Source organism: Galleria mellonella, unplaced genomic scaffold (genome assembly GCF_026898425.1).
Source record: "Galleria mellonella isolate WM207_F2 unplaced genomic scaffold, CSIRO_AGI_GalMel_v1 utg109, whole genome shotgun sequence".
NCBI classification, from domain to species: domain Eukaryota; kingdom Metazoa; phylum Arthropoda; class Insecta; order Lepidoptera; family Pyralidae; genus Galleria; species Galleria mellonella.
This window is the reverse complement of record NW_026441972.1, coordinates 687,490-704,472: the sequence shown is the minus strand read 5'-3', so window position 1 is coordinate 704,472 and position 16,983 is coordinate 687,490. Positions and strand designations below refer to the sequence as shown.

General features: G+C 33.8%; 1 protein-coding gene and 1 non-coding gene across 3 annotated transcripts; both read right to left on the bottom strand.

Annotated features, from left to right (window-relative positions):
- Positions 1-11,785: 11,785 nt before the first annotated feature.
- Trnav-aac (transfer RNA valine (anticodon AAC)) lies at positions 11,786-11,858 on the bottom strand. Its single transcript has one exon. It is a non-coding gene; the product is annotated as a tRNA-Val (tRNA).
- A 2,489-nt stretch (positions 11,859-14,347) lies between these two features.
- On the bottom strand, positions 14,348-16,749 carry LOC113511130 (guanine nucleotide exchange factor MSS4 homolog). 2 transcript variants are annotated; one of them, XM_026894727.3, is made up of 3 exons: positions 16,617-16,749; positions 16,352-16,523; positions 14,348-16,219 (listed from the first exon to the last, which is right to left on the bottom strand). In XM_026894727.3, exons 2-3 carry the CDS (start codon positions 16,496-16,498, stop codon positions 15,980-15,982), a joined length of 387 nt encoding a protein of 128 aa, XP_026750528.1. In that variant the 5' UTR covers positions 16,499-16,523; positions 16,617-16,749; the 3' UTR covers positions 14,348-15,979. The 2 variants fall into 2 exon arrangements, with proteins under 2 accessions (XP_026750528.1, XP_026750527.2); XM_026894726.3 differs by having other exon boundaries at positions 16,352-16,718.
- Between the last annotated feature and the right edge of the window lie 234 nt (positions 16,750-16,983).

The following is a 16,983-nucleotide window of genomic DNA, read 5'->3' as shown; positions in this document are numbered from 1 at the left end:
GTTATTTTGGAAATATATTTCATGTACAGAATTGACCTTTCTACAGATTTATTATAAGTATAGATATATGTACATACATATAGATACGTATATACATAGTGATATACAGCATAGTGATTAGCTAAACCATTCAGGCGCTATAGGGTAACAAATAAATAAACAAACTCTGTAAAATAAACATTTTAATAATAAAATTACATTAAAAGAAACTCACTTTCACATTTATAATATAAGTAAGGATTTCATGTAATCAATCTTATTAATATTTTCTTTTCTGCAATTTGAATGTCAAACTAGCTGACGGCACACCTTATAGAAAGTGGTAACATTCACCTTTAGACATGAGCAGTACCATGGACATAACAGAGTATACTGTTTCACCCATAATACCCCCCAAGCGTTACCATTCCTGAGGACTCAGGTGTTATTCCTCTGTACCCTGCAAATTTACTGCCATATCCCACCCTTCATCGATTTTCCCATATACATAAACATGATAATTCTGTGACGCCTATGATAATAGGCGTCACAGAATACATCGTGACTCCCGTGATACCCTACATACGTTGCCAATTCTAAGAACTACAGTTTTATGCCTATGTACCCTATAATTTCATTTCACTCTGCCATGTGGTCCCGGCATAGAATGGACCACCACTTCTTTTCCCTTAGATATCGTAATGACTAAGGGAACTTAATTATCGATGGATGGGCAACAGTGTCCCTTTCCAAACATTATTAAAGCCTAACAGCAATTGTCGGGGGGAAAGGAATTGTTAGCAATGAAGTTCGACAGCCCCATTGCCAGCAATATGCCCCATTAGGTCTACCTATACGTGGTTCCCCCTGGAAACCATCGTGAACAATTCTTGTTGAATTCGTCACGAAGGGCCAACTGACCTGCTTCATCCTCACCTATCATCCTTCACTGGTGCCCCGCCGGTGTATACCGATAGCGCGGGCAGGGATACCATTCCATTGTCACCCATTAGAAAAAACAACAATTGCCAAACTGCCTGCCAACGTAGAGAGTACTGGAAACCAATAAGGGGTATTGAGAAGGTCTATGATAAACCAAAATACAGCCATATAATCACACACTGCATTTTTTTATTTTATTTATTTTTATTTATTTATTTATTTACAAGAAACATGGTAAGTGTATAGATGTTACAATAAGTATAAGTCCTCATATTTCGCCATAATTAGGCATTATAGCAGTTTCACAGCAAAAACATGTATGTGACAAAGGTACCCAAGCAGACGACTCACGTACAAAGTTTCACTGGCAAATTAAGCAATTTACTTACGTAGTCGTTGACTAAATAAATCATGTCTTTTAAATACGTCTTTCATAGTTTATTAATTTAGTTTTTTTTTTTTCCCTTACAATAATTATAATATTAACCTCACCGGACTGTGTAAAAGATTTGTCAAACATACAATACAAGTTTCTCGTAAACGCTCTAATGATTTTGTGGTACAAATGTGTAAGTACAATCGTCAAGTAAATTAAATAGCAAAATGTATAGAAAAAATTCAATCATAGAAAAAAAATAGTATAATAGATTTTTTTTATTAATGGACAGAGTTAATTTTATATCAAAAAAAAAATTTTTTAAAGCATTTGAGACCTCCAATATTATAAATGAGAGACTTAAAGAATATCCTGAAACATGCTATTAAAATTTTGAACGATTTTGAACAGTACATTACACACATAAATGTCAAATTCCCGTGTATTCCCGGTATAGAATAGGCCACCCCTTCCTTTCCTGTGGGTATCGAAAGATGCGATTAAGAGAGGGCGAGGGATGAGCAGCAGCATCCGTCTTAAAACATCTCCAAAGCCTAACTGCGGTTGCCAATCCGCCTGCCAAGCATTGGAACTGCTAGTAAAACCCCTCTTATGGGGGAGAACTGTGTTCAGCAGTGGACAGTTCACGGCTGGTACAATACAATACACGTATAAATACAATATAGTATATTAAACTCAGCGAGCTGTGGAGAGGGCTATGGCTCGGAGTCTCTTTGCGTGATAGGATCCGAAACGAAGATATCCGCAAAAAAAAAAAAACAAAATAACCGACATAGCCCGAAGGATAAGCAAGCTGAAGTGGCATTGGGCTGGTCACATAGCTCGAAGAACTGACAAGCGATGGAGAAGAAAGATTCTTAAGTGACGACCACGTACGGGTAAACGCAGTGTAGGAAGATCCCTCACTAGATGGAGTGACGAATTGAAATGCATTGCAGGGAGTCAGTGGATGCATATGGCTCAGGATTGTTCTTTATGGCAGTCCATGGGAGAGGCTTATGTCCAGCAGTGGACGGATAATGGCTGGTATGATGATATTACACTTATTAGTAAATCAATATTTTTTTTTTCACTGAAATTGTTATTATTAATAATTCATTGCTTGTATCTGACATTGTTTATATGTAAAACTCCTATCATATTCGACACAATGTAATATTGTTATGAATAAATTGAATTGAAATTGAAATCTCTTCCAGACAACCTTTGGATTGAAGAGAAAAGAAAAAGGCAAAATAAGCTGTTTGGCGTAATAAATATCTTAACTAATATTATAAAGAGGAAAGATTTGTATTTTTGTGTGTATGTATTTTTGTAATGAATAAATTCAAAAACTATTTTGCCGAATTCAAAAATTCTTTCACCATTAGAAAGTTACATTTACCTTGAGTAACATAAGCTATATTTATTGCTAGAAAAGATTATGGATCCTTACTAAAACTTTAATAACGTAACTCAAGGTGTAAAAAAAATGCTATACAATATCTTTCGTCGCGTGCGCTGCGGCAACTATTCATGTTAGAACAAAAGTATGTTCTACAACATTGAAGAAAATATCAATAACTACAAAAAACTTCGCGACACTATATGTCCAACTATTATCGTTATGTCACTATAGCCACTTTTTAAAATGTTGTAAAAATGTACACCCGTGCGAAGCCGGGACGGGCCACTAGTATCAAATAAAAAAACGCACATACATACTTTTAAATACTTTAATTTCTCTTTAAACCATCTTTGTCATTGACAGTACACCGTCGAGTGTAAGGTCACGAAGCGACATAGCATTTGACCCTGGCGTTGTGTGAAATTAGCCATATAAGCATAAATACAGTGTCTATTGGCTAACGCTATTGTGCTAAGAGATAGAGATGTGAATCAAGGTGGATAGTCCATTATAATGATTTTGTATGCGATTGTACAATTGTGGAAATGATAAAAGATTCTGTACTCATATACAAGGAAAATAACGTGAAATGTTTAAATTATATTCAAATGTTAATATTTCAAAATTTATGAGTTTCAATCTGGTTGAAAAAAAATGTATCAATTTTAAAGAAAGAAAAAATGTAAACGAAAACAAATTGTTTGTTTAGTGCTACACTTATCTTATTTTTTCGCATATGGGGTCAGCTAAGCCGATGCACGTCGACCTATACGGATCTTTTGTGCTTCCCCCTACCTTATACCATCATTTCATAGATCCTATGTGTTACCTTAACGATATCCCGCGGTTTAAGATATCTGTAGTCCCCTGGCTCTGAATAAGCCGTTCCCAGAAGACTCATACGCATACTTGCCAACGAATCGCAGTTGCACATCAAGTGTTCCATGGATTCCGATTTCTCCCCGCACAGTCTGCACAGTGTGTCCGAAGATAGACCCATCTTGTGTAGTATATGCCTTATTGGCATATGTCCAGTTAGGGCACCTAAAGTGCTACACTTGATAATAATAAAATAATTTTAACAATTAATATTAACAGTGTTTCCCAAATAAAAATTTACTTCAATTGTGAAGAAACCATTTATTTCGATTTAAAAAATTAACTACTAAACCGATTTTGTTAAAATTTCTATAAAATGAATTTGTAAGTATATCCTTTTATATAAAAAAAAAGAATTTTTCAAATCGGTTTACAAATGACGAAGTTATAAGCTAACAAACATAAAGCTAAAAACACGACCGAAATAAGAACTTCCTTTTTTAAGTCGGTTGAGAAAAAAACTAAAATGTTACCACTCATAATAATATTTTTATTACATTAGCCCAATTTATCACTAACTTAAGCCTAATGTTCTATCTATCTATCCATTTAAGAGCTGCGCTCTTGTCGGTGGAGCTCTTGCCACTCACTACGATTTTCAGCGAGTCTCTTCACCTCTTGATACGACACGACACCGACTCCTTCCTTGATCTGCCTGATGTAACTATGTTTCGGTCTCCCTCTCCCCCTTCTTCCTTCTATTTTACCTTCTATTATAATGTTCATAAGTTCGTCGTGTCGTATCAAGTGTCCTAACATTTTTCCCCTTCTGTCCTCAATAGTTGCTAGTAGCAAGCCCAATGTTAGTACACCTTAATTCTACGTCTTTTTTTAGATTTTAAATTCCTAGTAATCTTCTCATACATTTTTCTCATACATTTTTCATAATAGACTATCAAAATGTAAAGCATTTTGATACTTAATTAGAATATAATTTTTTTTTGATGTGTGAAAATGGTATGGTAACCCCGCCTGCGCTACCGGGATACGCTAGCGGAGCACCAGTGAAGGGTGATAGATGAGAATGAAAACAGGCCAGTTAGCCCATCAGGAATTAACCATGATAGTTTCCAGGGGGAACCGCGAGGAGGTCGACCTGGTTGGGTATATTGCTAGCAATGGGATTCTCAGTCTCCATTACTAACAATCCCTTTCCCCCAATATAATTACGCGTGTAGGTATAGTTTGAAACCATAAAATACGGTTATAGTGATCACACTGGATTGTTCTTTAACCCATGAGATATTTGATAACTTTCTATTGGTATTAAAAATGCGTTAACGGCTTCATAGATTGATAGGGGCATATTACACTATCAAAAAGGGTCGTGTTTGTTTAATGGGTGTAAATGAAATAGTAACCCCGCCTGCAGTATACGCTGGCGGGGTACCAGTGAGGAGTTGTGTTTGCATGGCTGTGTTTCGGTTTGAAGGGTGGGATATGGAGTGAATTTACTGGGTACAGAGGAATAACACATGAGTCCTCAGGAATGGCAACGCATGGGGGGTATCATGGGCGAAACAGTATACTCTGTAATGTCAATGGTACTGCTCATGTCTATAGGCGACGGTTACCACTTTCCATCAGGTGGGCCGTCAGCTTGTTTGCCATTCTAATATGTATAAAAAAAAGTAATAAGTGAGTATGAAGCATGTTAATTGACCCATCGTAACGATATCAACAATAATTAATGACGATTGTTTCCAAGTTTTTTAAATGGGTAATAGTGGAATGGCAACCCCGCCTGAGCTATCGGTATACGCTGGCGAAGCACCAATGAGGGATGATAGGTGAAGATGAAAGCAGGTCAGTTAACCCATTGTGACGAATTCCACTAGAATTAACCACAATGGTTTTCAGGGGGAACCGCGTGGAGGTCGACCTGATAGAGCTATAGAGCGGACTATGAAAAGGACTATGCTCGGAGTCTCTTTGCGTAATAGAATCCGAAACGAGGATATCCGCAAAAGAACCAAAATAACCGACAGGTTCGAAGGATAAGCAAGCTAAAGTGTCAATGGGCTGGTCACATAGCTCGAAGAACCGACAACCGATGGGAAAGAAAGGTTCTCGAGCGACGACCGCGTACCGGTAAACGCAGTGTAGGTACTAGATGGAGTGACGACTTGAAATGCATTGCATGGAGTCAGTGGATGCAGGTGGCTCAGGACCGTTCTTTATGGCAGTCTATAGGAGAGGCTTATGTCCAGCAGTGGACGGATAATGGCTGAAATGATGATGATGAATCTGTTTATGATCCTACCGGTTCTTAACGGTGCGATCAACTATTATTTAACAGTGTATTATGGCTCTTAGTGCAACTGAACTAGCGCGCATGCGTTTACAGTGAATGCTTTGTGCGAGTATAGAAGGCATTCCACCTTAATTCTTTTGCCATGGCATTACTTAATGCCCTTTAACTGGTGAGTGAGGCCGATGATTTTTTATTGTAATCGCCAAAATGTACATACATATAAAAATATGGTAATTTAAAGTTTTTACATTTCTTCGTTTACGAAATTGATTTAGAAGCAAAATGTTACTCGTAGTAAAATTGTTTAAATGTAATTGATTTTAATTTTTTTTAACAATACTGTAAACGATTTGGTTTATTTTTAAGTAATTACCAAAAGGCAAAGAGTCTCAATTCATCTATAACCAGTTTTTCACAATTTTTTTTTTTTTTTTTTTTTTGGTTAAAATTTGTTCTCGTGTTGATCTGATTTTAATTTTTCATGATTGTAGCTGCCGTTTTTCTTTGCAGAGCTAAAGTTGCTTATTCTAGCATTTAAAGTTAAAATATTCTCAATCTAATATATTTACTAATAATTTATTTATTTATACTTATACATTATGTATATTCATATATTTATAGAAAACTTCAGTCTCTCATCATTGTATTTTGTCTCACTTGAAGTCATTGTTTTTACATAAACTGTACTTGTTTTCATTGAAAATAAGAAAAAATAATATTTATTTAGCGCATATCTGGTACAGTTACAACTGAACCATAAACAATTATAAAATAAAAGAAAAAGAAAACACGAAATTAAACTTATATCTATCTAATTAGGAATTATGTGACCAAAATGGCCACCACTCAGAATGAGGGTCTAGGCATTCATACGTAATGCCTAAATGCTGATTTTCTGTGAAACCAGTGACAATGGTAGATAGATAGCGCTACGGAGTAGACATATTACTATTTGAATATACATATAATTATTTATTAGTATATTATATATATGTATTCATACTAGTATTATATTATTATTTAAATCACATTAATTTTTACAATAAAGATTTCACTGTAATATCAAATTAAAAAAAATAATTTAATGTAATATTTTAGAAAAAAGGCATTAAGGTTAGAGTAATATCACCTCGGAATCAAGCCCAATATATCCCGGTCACGAGAGCGTTGCAAATAACTATTTTCTTACAATTTCGAAACAAATTTGCATGTTTACATAACATACAAACATGCAAATTGTATGATAAACTCAGTCAGATTATTATCAGATAATAATGCTTATTTTACCTAGAGGCTAAGAAGATGTTAATAGTCTTAATAAATAAATTGTGATATAAGGTGAAAGGCTACATAGAATAATTATTCAGTGTTCACCGTATAAAACTGTTTTATAACTGAACAAGACCACATTTACGTATATAAAAAAAACTGCATAATTAGACCAAAAATTATGCATTATAACTTTATATTTAAATAGAGGAGATACAGTGTTGATTTTAAGTAATTACTGACATCACAAATCTTTTTATTATATACTAGCTGTTGGTCGCGACTTCGTCCGCTTCAATTTCTTTTATTATGATAAGGATTAATGTTATTATGTTGATAAAACTCTTTGGCAAATAATTGGCAATAATACATTAATTTCGACCAAATTTGATTACCATAAAAAAGGTTATAGTGAGTCAATCTTAAAAGATATACATATACTGTCGCAGACATTTTTTAAAATCATTTAAAGAGGAATAATTCTTTCATACATATTTTTTTGGGTAACTTGAACCGTTTACGCAATGCACGCAACGGAAGCCCTCAAATATGAATAATTTTCTCCGTTTTTGCAACATTTTTACTGATGCAACGCTTCTATTGGTCACAGCGTAGTGCTATATAGCCTTCAGCTAAGCTTTATAATATTAGTAAGTATATATATATAATAGCAAGTCTCCCCCCTGAGGAGTTTCGCGCTTTTCCCGCGCTATCCCTAACTACACACATTGTCACATGTACAGACGTCACTTGTCTCTGTAGTTGTGACTATCACGAACCGTGACATTTTTATATGAAATATCCGGGGTGTATTATTAGCGAGGTTACCATTCCATTGCCAACCTTGAAAAAGAAAATTAAACATGGAAGTGATGGTAGTAAGTTCATTCAATTAAAACTAAAAACTATAATTAATTTATTATAATACGTAACATCATATAATAATATGGTATACATGAAGGAAACCTCTAGAGGCTAATTAAATGTGTGTTTTAATAGTTCTGTAAAGTAGAATGGTGCATAATAATACATAATTTAATGATTATACATACACATACTTAGATTATATAGATAGAGCATCGAACCTCAAAAACGGGTCACCTTCTTGTCAGCTAAGTGTCAAATTAGCTGACTCTTTTCTTTATCCGCCTAATAAATAAAATTAATTTTTGCGCATTAAAAAGTTATAAACTTTATAAGCCTTTGGAAAAAAAAAACTAAAAAATAATGTACTTGAACGATTTTACGAGAATGCAGCTACTATAGGCCTACCGGTGTTGCAAGCGATCGAAATAAATTGATATATTGTATAAGTGACGTCATGAATTTCACTAGTTTAATTGTTAAAAACGAAAGTGCTTTTCCCAAGGCGGTGCTGAGTTGTTAAATCAATTTAATTTCACTATTTAGTTACACAAATTATTGTACAAACCGGTAACGAATCTATCATAGAAGTAAATTGATGTATGTATAGATATTATTTCGCAATACGTTACGGCAGTATGAATGCTTTCCTGACGCCTACTATTTATTAGATTTTTTTTTTAATTTCTCATATGTATTAAACTTTACTATTTATTATTTTCTAGATGTAACCCGTGGCTTGGCCTGCTCGAATTAGAATCTAGATTATATAGATAGAGTATCTCTATACAAAAGCTTAGAGAAAAGCAAGTCAACTTTTTCGTACAATTGTACGTGATAAATAGTTATGAGTGTTTCATTTATAACTTCGCACCTTTTTAACGTACAAACAGTCTTACCAGAGGGAGACTTTGTACAAAAGTCGATTGCTTGGATACCTCTGTCCCATTCGTGTTTCTACCGTGAAGCAGTTGTGTTTGCATGGCTGTGTTTCGGTTTGAAGGGTGGGATATGGCGTGAATTTACTGGGTACAGAGTAATAACAGCTGAGTCCTCAGGAATGGCAACGCATGGGGGGTATCATGGGCGAAACAGTATACTCTGTTATGTCCATGGTACTGCTCATGTCTATACGCGACGGTTACCACTTTCCATCAGGTGGGCCCTCAGCTTGTTTGCCATTCTAAGTTGTACAAAAAAAATATTAAATAATTAAAAATACATCAAGATACATTATGTGCGTAAATATATAGAACACTAATAAAAAACACGAGTCGGCTAATTTGACAATTAGCTGACAAAAAGTTGACCCGTTTTTGAGGTTCAATGCTCTATCTATATCATCTAATTATTTATTATTTACTAGCCATAAACCGTGGTTTGGCCTGCTTGAATTAGTACATAATATACCCTATGGGCTACATTAGAATATAAACTATTAGTGTACCAAATTTAATTTAAATAAGTTGAGAAGTTTTTGCAAGAAAGAGTAACAAACACCAATCGAGCCTTACAAACTTTCTGCGTTTATAGTATTAATAGAATTTTCTAATGGCAAGGTTAAGGGTCTTACACGATGTTGCTTACACGATTATAAGTACTTACTAACTTATTATTATTAGTACTTACTAACTGTAACCCACAGGGGGGAAGGGATTGTTAGTAATGGAGACTGAGAATCCTCTCTGAGAAATCTCCTCGCAGTTCCCCCTGGAAACTATCATGGTTAATTCTTGATGAATTCATCATGATGGGCTAACTGGCCTGTTTTCATTCTCATCTATCACCCTTCACTGGTGCTCCGCCAGCGTATCCTGTTAGCGCAGGCGGGGTTACCATACCATTTTCACCCATCAAAAAAAAAACTGTAACCCACAACTTTGCCTGTACTGCTCGGTCTCAGGAATGCCAAGGTCAAAGGGGTGTCGGTAAAGTATAGTAAAAGTATAATTTAAATTCATTAATAACTAAATTATTTTTTTTGATAGGTCAAAATGGTAACCCCGCCTGCGCTAACGGGATATGCTGGCAGAGCACCAGTGAAGGGTGATAGATGAGAATGAAAACAAGCCAGTTAGTCCATCGTGATGAATTCATCAGGAATTAAGCATAATAGTTTCCAGGGAGAACCGCGAGGTCGACCTGGCTAACAATGGGATTCTCAGTCTCCATTACTAACAATCCCTTTCCCCCCACTAAAGTAAATTTATAAACAGTATTTTTTTACAAAACTGAATGAATAAAAATATAATATGTTGATTTTAATGAATTCATGAGTTCAATATTATTATAAAGTGTAGAAGAAAACTTAAATCATTTTTAATGCGTGAATATGGAACGGTAAGTGATGATAGATGGACGAAAGCAGGTTAGTTGGTCCATCATGATGTATATAGATAGACAGATAGATAGATATTCTTTATTGATTCCTCCAAAAGATTACAATAATAAACTTATTATAAATACAAACAAATTACAAGAAATAATCATAGTTAGAAAACAATGGGTGACCTTATCGCTAAAGCGATCTCTTCCAGGCAACCTTTGGATGCAGAGGATTAATTACAAAAAGTTTGAAATTAAATTAATTAATTAATTTAAATGATCGATTTTATTATTTATTTGGTCTAGTTTTAGACTATATAGACATAGTGTCTCCATATAAATGTTTCGAGAAAATCGGATCAACATTTTCATACAATTTCGCCACATACCAACAAAAATTATTTCATTTGCATAGGATATAAAGTCCTCCTTGCAAAAAACTTTTCAATTGTAGTTAGATACCATAATAACAATAATATCAACATAATAATTATTGTGGTGAATTATTTATATTGTCTGTTAAACTAATTAATGAAATATATTATTTATGCATCAATTATGTAAGTATGTATCTATATAATACAATTTTATCTCTGGCTGTTAAATTGGTTACACAGGTTAATACACTCTGGGTTTGTTGTACGCGTCCGTGTAGCCTAACTTCAGGCTGCAGCTGAAAACCAGTGCTTTGCTTTTAAGCAAAACCATCACTGAGCTGTAGCCTGTTCGGGTCACTGCGACACACATGGCGAAAACATATTTTCGTATTTTATCTTTTGTTTTATATTTAAAAAAGTGTAAATAATCTGATTGTATAAACTCATTTGTCAATTAACGTGTGTTATAAATGGCTTAAATAAAAAGTTTATCTATCCATCTATACCCTAATGTACCATAACTGTGGAGAGATGATCATCACATCGGGTGAGCAGCATACTTGTTTGCTCCTGTGTTTTAAAAAGAAAATATTGTTCGTAATAGAGACTAGTGACTTCAGGACTGCTAATACTAATAGACACTTAGTCGGTTCGACCGCCACACGGTTCCCCTGATCACCGTTGTTGTTAATTCCTAATTTTCATCACGTTGGGTCAACTGATCTAACTTCATTGTTACCTATTATCCCTTACTGGTAGGTAAGTCGCCAAGTTGAAATAATAGCGGAAGCCGGATAGTATTTTATTTTATTTTTTAAAAAAAAAATATCACACCATTTAAGATTTTATAAAATATCCTATCAAGAACATTTCTATTATTTCTTAAATTACTCTAAAATTAATTGTCATAATTTCAACAAAGTCATTTGCGCCTATTACAAATTAATAGCAATGTCGTATTTTCAAAACTTCGATGTTACGTTATATAAATATTCAGTTAAAAAGTAAATATTATAAAAATATATTTTTTTTTTAAATTAGCAAAACTTGGAGACAGTACCATAAATTTTAATAATTATATAAAATTATTTAAAAGAAATGAACAAAAAGTATGTTTCCGCCCGGGATCGAACCGGGGGCCTTCTGCGTGTTAGGCAGATGTGATAACCGCTACACCACGGAAACGGATAATAGGTATTACGAATATAACTTTTACCTTTTATTCACGAACAAAAATAACCAGTTATAATTAATTTTTAAACTTAAAATTATTATATGTACATTATTAATTCTATTTTTTATTAATAAATTAAAAAGTATTATTAACAGATAACTAAATCTAAAAAAAATCATTACAGTTTTGATAGTACTGGCAGTATTTAAGAACTTTCTTTAAGGTCCTTAAAATAGAATACTAGCATTATACCAGTGTAGGATGTCAGGTGATGATGCAGCAGGTCAGTTACCCCTTCGTGACGAATTTAATAATAATTAATCATTTATTTTACGTAATAGTTGTTATCTTGTGGAAGTCCATAATTTTTTTTATACCACTAAAGTGGCAAACAAGCAAGCATGGTAAATAATTATCGTAGTCTACAAATACCGGCAATATAAAGCCTTGTATTTTAAAATACTTGAAAATACTTTTAAATAGCCCCATTACTAGCAATATACCCTATCAGGTCAACCTCCACGTGGTTCCCCCTGGAAACCATCGTGTTTAATTCTAATTAAATTTGTCAGAATGGGCTAACTGACCTGCTGTCATCCTCATCTATCATCTCTCACTGGTGCCCTACCAGTGTATACCGATAGCGCAGCCGGGACTACCATACCATTATCACCCATTTAAAAAAAATATATTAAAAAGCGAATCTTTAAAACAGTAAGTCGTTTTTAAAGCCTGTTCTAGGGAAATGCTATTTAGATATATTGTGTAAGCATAACCCACACAACGGGGTGGGGGAGAAAGGATTGTTAGTAATGCTAGTATGCACCCTAGCAGGTCGACCTTCTCGCGGTTCCCCCTTGAAAACCATTGTAGTTAATTCTAGTGACTGCCTGCTGACCTGCTTTCATCGTCACCTATCATCCTTCACTGGTGCTCCGCCAGCGTACACCGATAGCGAAAGCGGGGTTACCATTCCATTATCACCCATTAAAAAACCCACACAACAGAATCATGCTCTAAGCAATTTGGCAGAAAAAAAATGGTACTGTATAACAATTGCATGATTACGTCATCTAAGTATTTATGTATCGACACCAAAGTTTAAAACAAGGGAAATTCCGATGTTTGTTTGTAAAATTGTAATGTTTTGTAATTATAAATCTGCTATGCAGCTTAAGAGACTTCTAAAGGGCATAAGGCGTGGGCGAGAAGGTTCTGTTTTTTTTTTTAGTATTTTGCACTTCCATTTTTAAACAATCTTATGGCATCGCTCAAGAGCCTCACGCTAATAAAATCTTGGCCACGTCTACATTTTATTTTATTTTTTATGGGATAAGACTGGAATGGTAAGCTTATATTTTGTTGGATGATAATGGAATGGTAACCCCGCCTGTGCTATCGGTATACACTGGCAGAGTACCAGTGAGGGATGATTGGTGAGGATGAAAAGGCAGGTCAGTTAGCCCACCGTGACGAATTCAACGATAAATTAGTCACGATGATTTCCAGGGGGAACCGCGTGGAGGTCGACCTGATAAGGTATATTGATGGTAAGCCTATAGGAAATTGACCCAGGTATGTTGCTAGCAATAGGTTCACAAATGCCCATTACTAAGAATTCTTTCCCACAAGGGGGACAGGGATTGTTAGTAATGAGATCCAACTGACCTATTACTAGCAATAACAGGTCGACCTCCACACGGTTCCCCCTGGGAACCATCGTGATTAATTTTTGATGAATTCATCACGATGAGCCAACTGACCTGCTTTATCTTCACCTATCATCCCTCACTGGTGCTTTACCCGCGTATACAGATAGTGCAGGCGGGTTTCCCATTCCATTATCACCGATGTTTGTTAGATACTAACCTTCAACTGTAATTTTCTTTTATAAAACTTACTCTTTATCGGAGCTCGCGGCTCCTTACGGATGGCGGCCCCTAGTCTACACTGCCACACGGATAATTCGGCCTTGGCGGTGAGAAATCGCCCCGAGCGTCAAAATTGAGATTAAGGCTGAATGCTCTCGCTGAAAATCTCGCACGCGCGTGTTCGCATTATAAGAAGGTTCTTTTTCAGCGTCAATTATAGGAGCCGTAAGAAGGTCAAGTAATTATCCAGATTCGAGAAATTGAGATTAAAAGTGGATAGCAGATAAAAGTGAGCATTCGTTTTATCCCACGCCTAAACGCCGCCCACGCGTTCTTCCATCACGTATTATTTTTTTCGTCATAAAAATACACTATTTACATAAACGCATTTAAAAGGGTGGCCAGGTGGGCCGTACCCACTTCAATATTGTCTAGAGCGGTGTTTCCCAACGTGGGGCCCACACAGTGTGGGGAGTGGGCCACACCCCAACGGGGGCAATTTGATAGTAAAGGGGGGATTAAAAAAGGACTAAGTGATTTTAACCCTCTTACTCTGAGCTATTTAAATGCAATGCTACAGTAGATATCGGTGCCAAATTTAACAATAAAGTAAATAAAAAAAAATACTGTAAATATTTATTAGGTATAATTTCGTTTGACGTTACAAAAATATCAACTGGGCGATTAGAGTCGTCAAGTAAACTTTGTCGGGAAAAATTATGAATAGGGGAATAAAAATTTTAGAAATATTCAAGTGGGGTATGGCACAAAAAAGGTTGGGATACACTGATCTAGAGTGACCACAGAATGAGGGGATTTTTTAGTTATAAAGACTGGTTGGAGAGTGCACACCTGCTATTTTAAAGGGCCAGCCCCTCCCCCCATCCCAGGGAAAATAAGCATAATTACAACAATGCCTATTTAAAGTATCATTGTCAAAGGAGGCAAATATAATTTGCCTGAAGGGGCAGAATAACTGAGTAGGAACCTGATCTCAAATAATAGTAACATTGATCAATTTGTATAATAGAAATGTCTCAATTAAATAGATAACAATAAAATATTACAGAAATTTGGAATATAAAAATTAAAAAAAAAAGTAATTTATTACCTAGTTACATATCTGTAAAATTATATTCTTTGTCTCACTTTAAAATTACAATTTCTTTTATAATTCCATGCACTATACAATAATAAAAAAAAAATTGGTTTTAAAAATATGTTTAAAACAATTAATACATAGGTTTACAAAATTAAAAACATTATTTTGTTATGACATATCTATACAATTATATTTTTATTTAAGCAAATTAAACATTTTCTACTTATTTCAACTATTAAGATCCCTATGTCATGAAACTTCACATTATTTAAAATTAATATCAACAACACTTCTTTCTAGTACTCTTATACCACAAGTGTATATAAGAAATATTTGCCTTAAATAGAATATATCGTCCTAGTCGTAGAATACTGACAGATCTATATATGTAATATTTGTCAGATCCATCAGTATTCTACAACTATGATGATATCTGACAGGTAATTTTTTTCTAGAATGCCAATTTTCATACATGAATAAAAACAAAAAATGTTTCTAAAATATATAATCTTATATTTCTACTATAAGCAGATATGCTGTAATAAAATTATAACATAAAATGTATAATTACATACATTTTTTACTTAATACATGTTTTATTTAATATAATAATTTTTTTTCAAATGAAAAAGAGCATTTTAAGCAACTAGACATAGATAAGTACATCTATTTAAAACAGTTATAAAATTTAATTTTTATGTACTTATCAAAAAGATAAACAACCATATAAACAGACAGAATATATAGTTAAGTTACATATAGCATTACTTTTATAAATTGAGTAAAAAATATAGGAGCCGAGATAATGTAACAGTAGAGCAAATATAGGAGCAGAGAAAAAAAAGTAGCAGTTATTAAAAAGTCTATGACTTATTGATTACAGAAGAGGAAATAATTACTGTAGCAATTAAAAGTTATTACTACATCAAGAAAATGAAAAAAAAAAATTAAAAACCAAAAAAAAGAAAGTAAAAATATCAACTGTTTTTTTAATGAACCATAAACATTATTTTACTTTTTAATTTAGGCAATGATGTTACATTTTTTTTTTTCAATATTCATTGTTCAATTAATGCCCTGTTCAATTGTCAATCTTTATACAAACATTCAAGCACCTATCCTGATATCCATTCTTTGAGTAGACAAATAGGTCCCATAACTAACAGTGGATTACTCTAGACAGTGCAACATAACTATGTTTTGTATCCAAATCATAATATCCCACTGGCCCAGCATCACAGTCAGCACATATTAAATACTTATATGATTCCACTTGATGGGTGAAACCAATATTTTCAAAAATATACATGTTTTCTACATGATAATACCCATCTAACATTTCTTTTTGGACCTCACCTTCTTTTCTATTTACATCCTGTTTCATTAGCGGCAGTTCTTTCTGTAATTTCGTACATATAAATTAGTTATTAACATAATTTCAAAAACAAGAGTACCATAAATATATTTTTAACTTGAATACTTAGTTAAACGTAGAAAAAAAAAATCAAGAATTCACGAAACTTAACACTACCTTTTGTGGAATGTATTTGGCAGTTTTCTTTTCAAGTATTTTGGATCCACAGAATTGACATTTTATAGTCATCTTGTTCTTGCCATCTTCGACGTATTCTGTTTGGTCATCTTCAGGAGTCGTAGTATTATTTTCTGTCTCAGACATATTGAGAGATATACTGAAGATCTTACTGTGGGTACAAAACTTCATTTAGATGAAAATTATTCAAAATTAAATAATTTACACTTACTTAACATAAAATTTAAGTAGAGTAAAATCTAACCGGCTTTCTATTAGAATTTTTTGGAATAAATTACTTAAATACTAATTGAATTTTGACAAATTGAAAGACAAATTGCAATTGCAATATCTATGAATGACATAGCGAACGTGACAGCACGACATTGACAAAAGAACAGATAATGCAAGAAAGAGAAATAACAAAATGGGTTCGATTCTGAAGTACATTCTCTAAACTATTTCTAAAATTAAAACTTCAATTTGATATTACATCGAAATCTTAACTTTTTAATAGACTTAAGTCAAAATTATTATAAATTTAATTTGTATTTCTTTACAAAATAGTTCTTTTCTGACACTATCAATTTATAATACATATTAGTTTCTACTGATAGGTTTGGAGAAAAGTG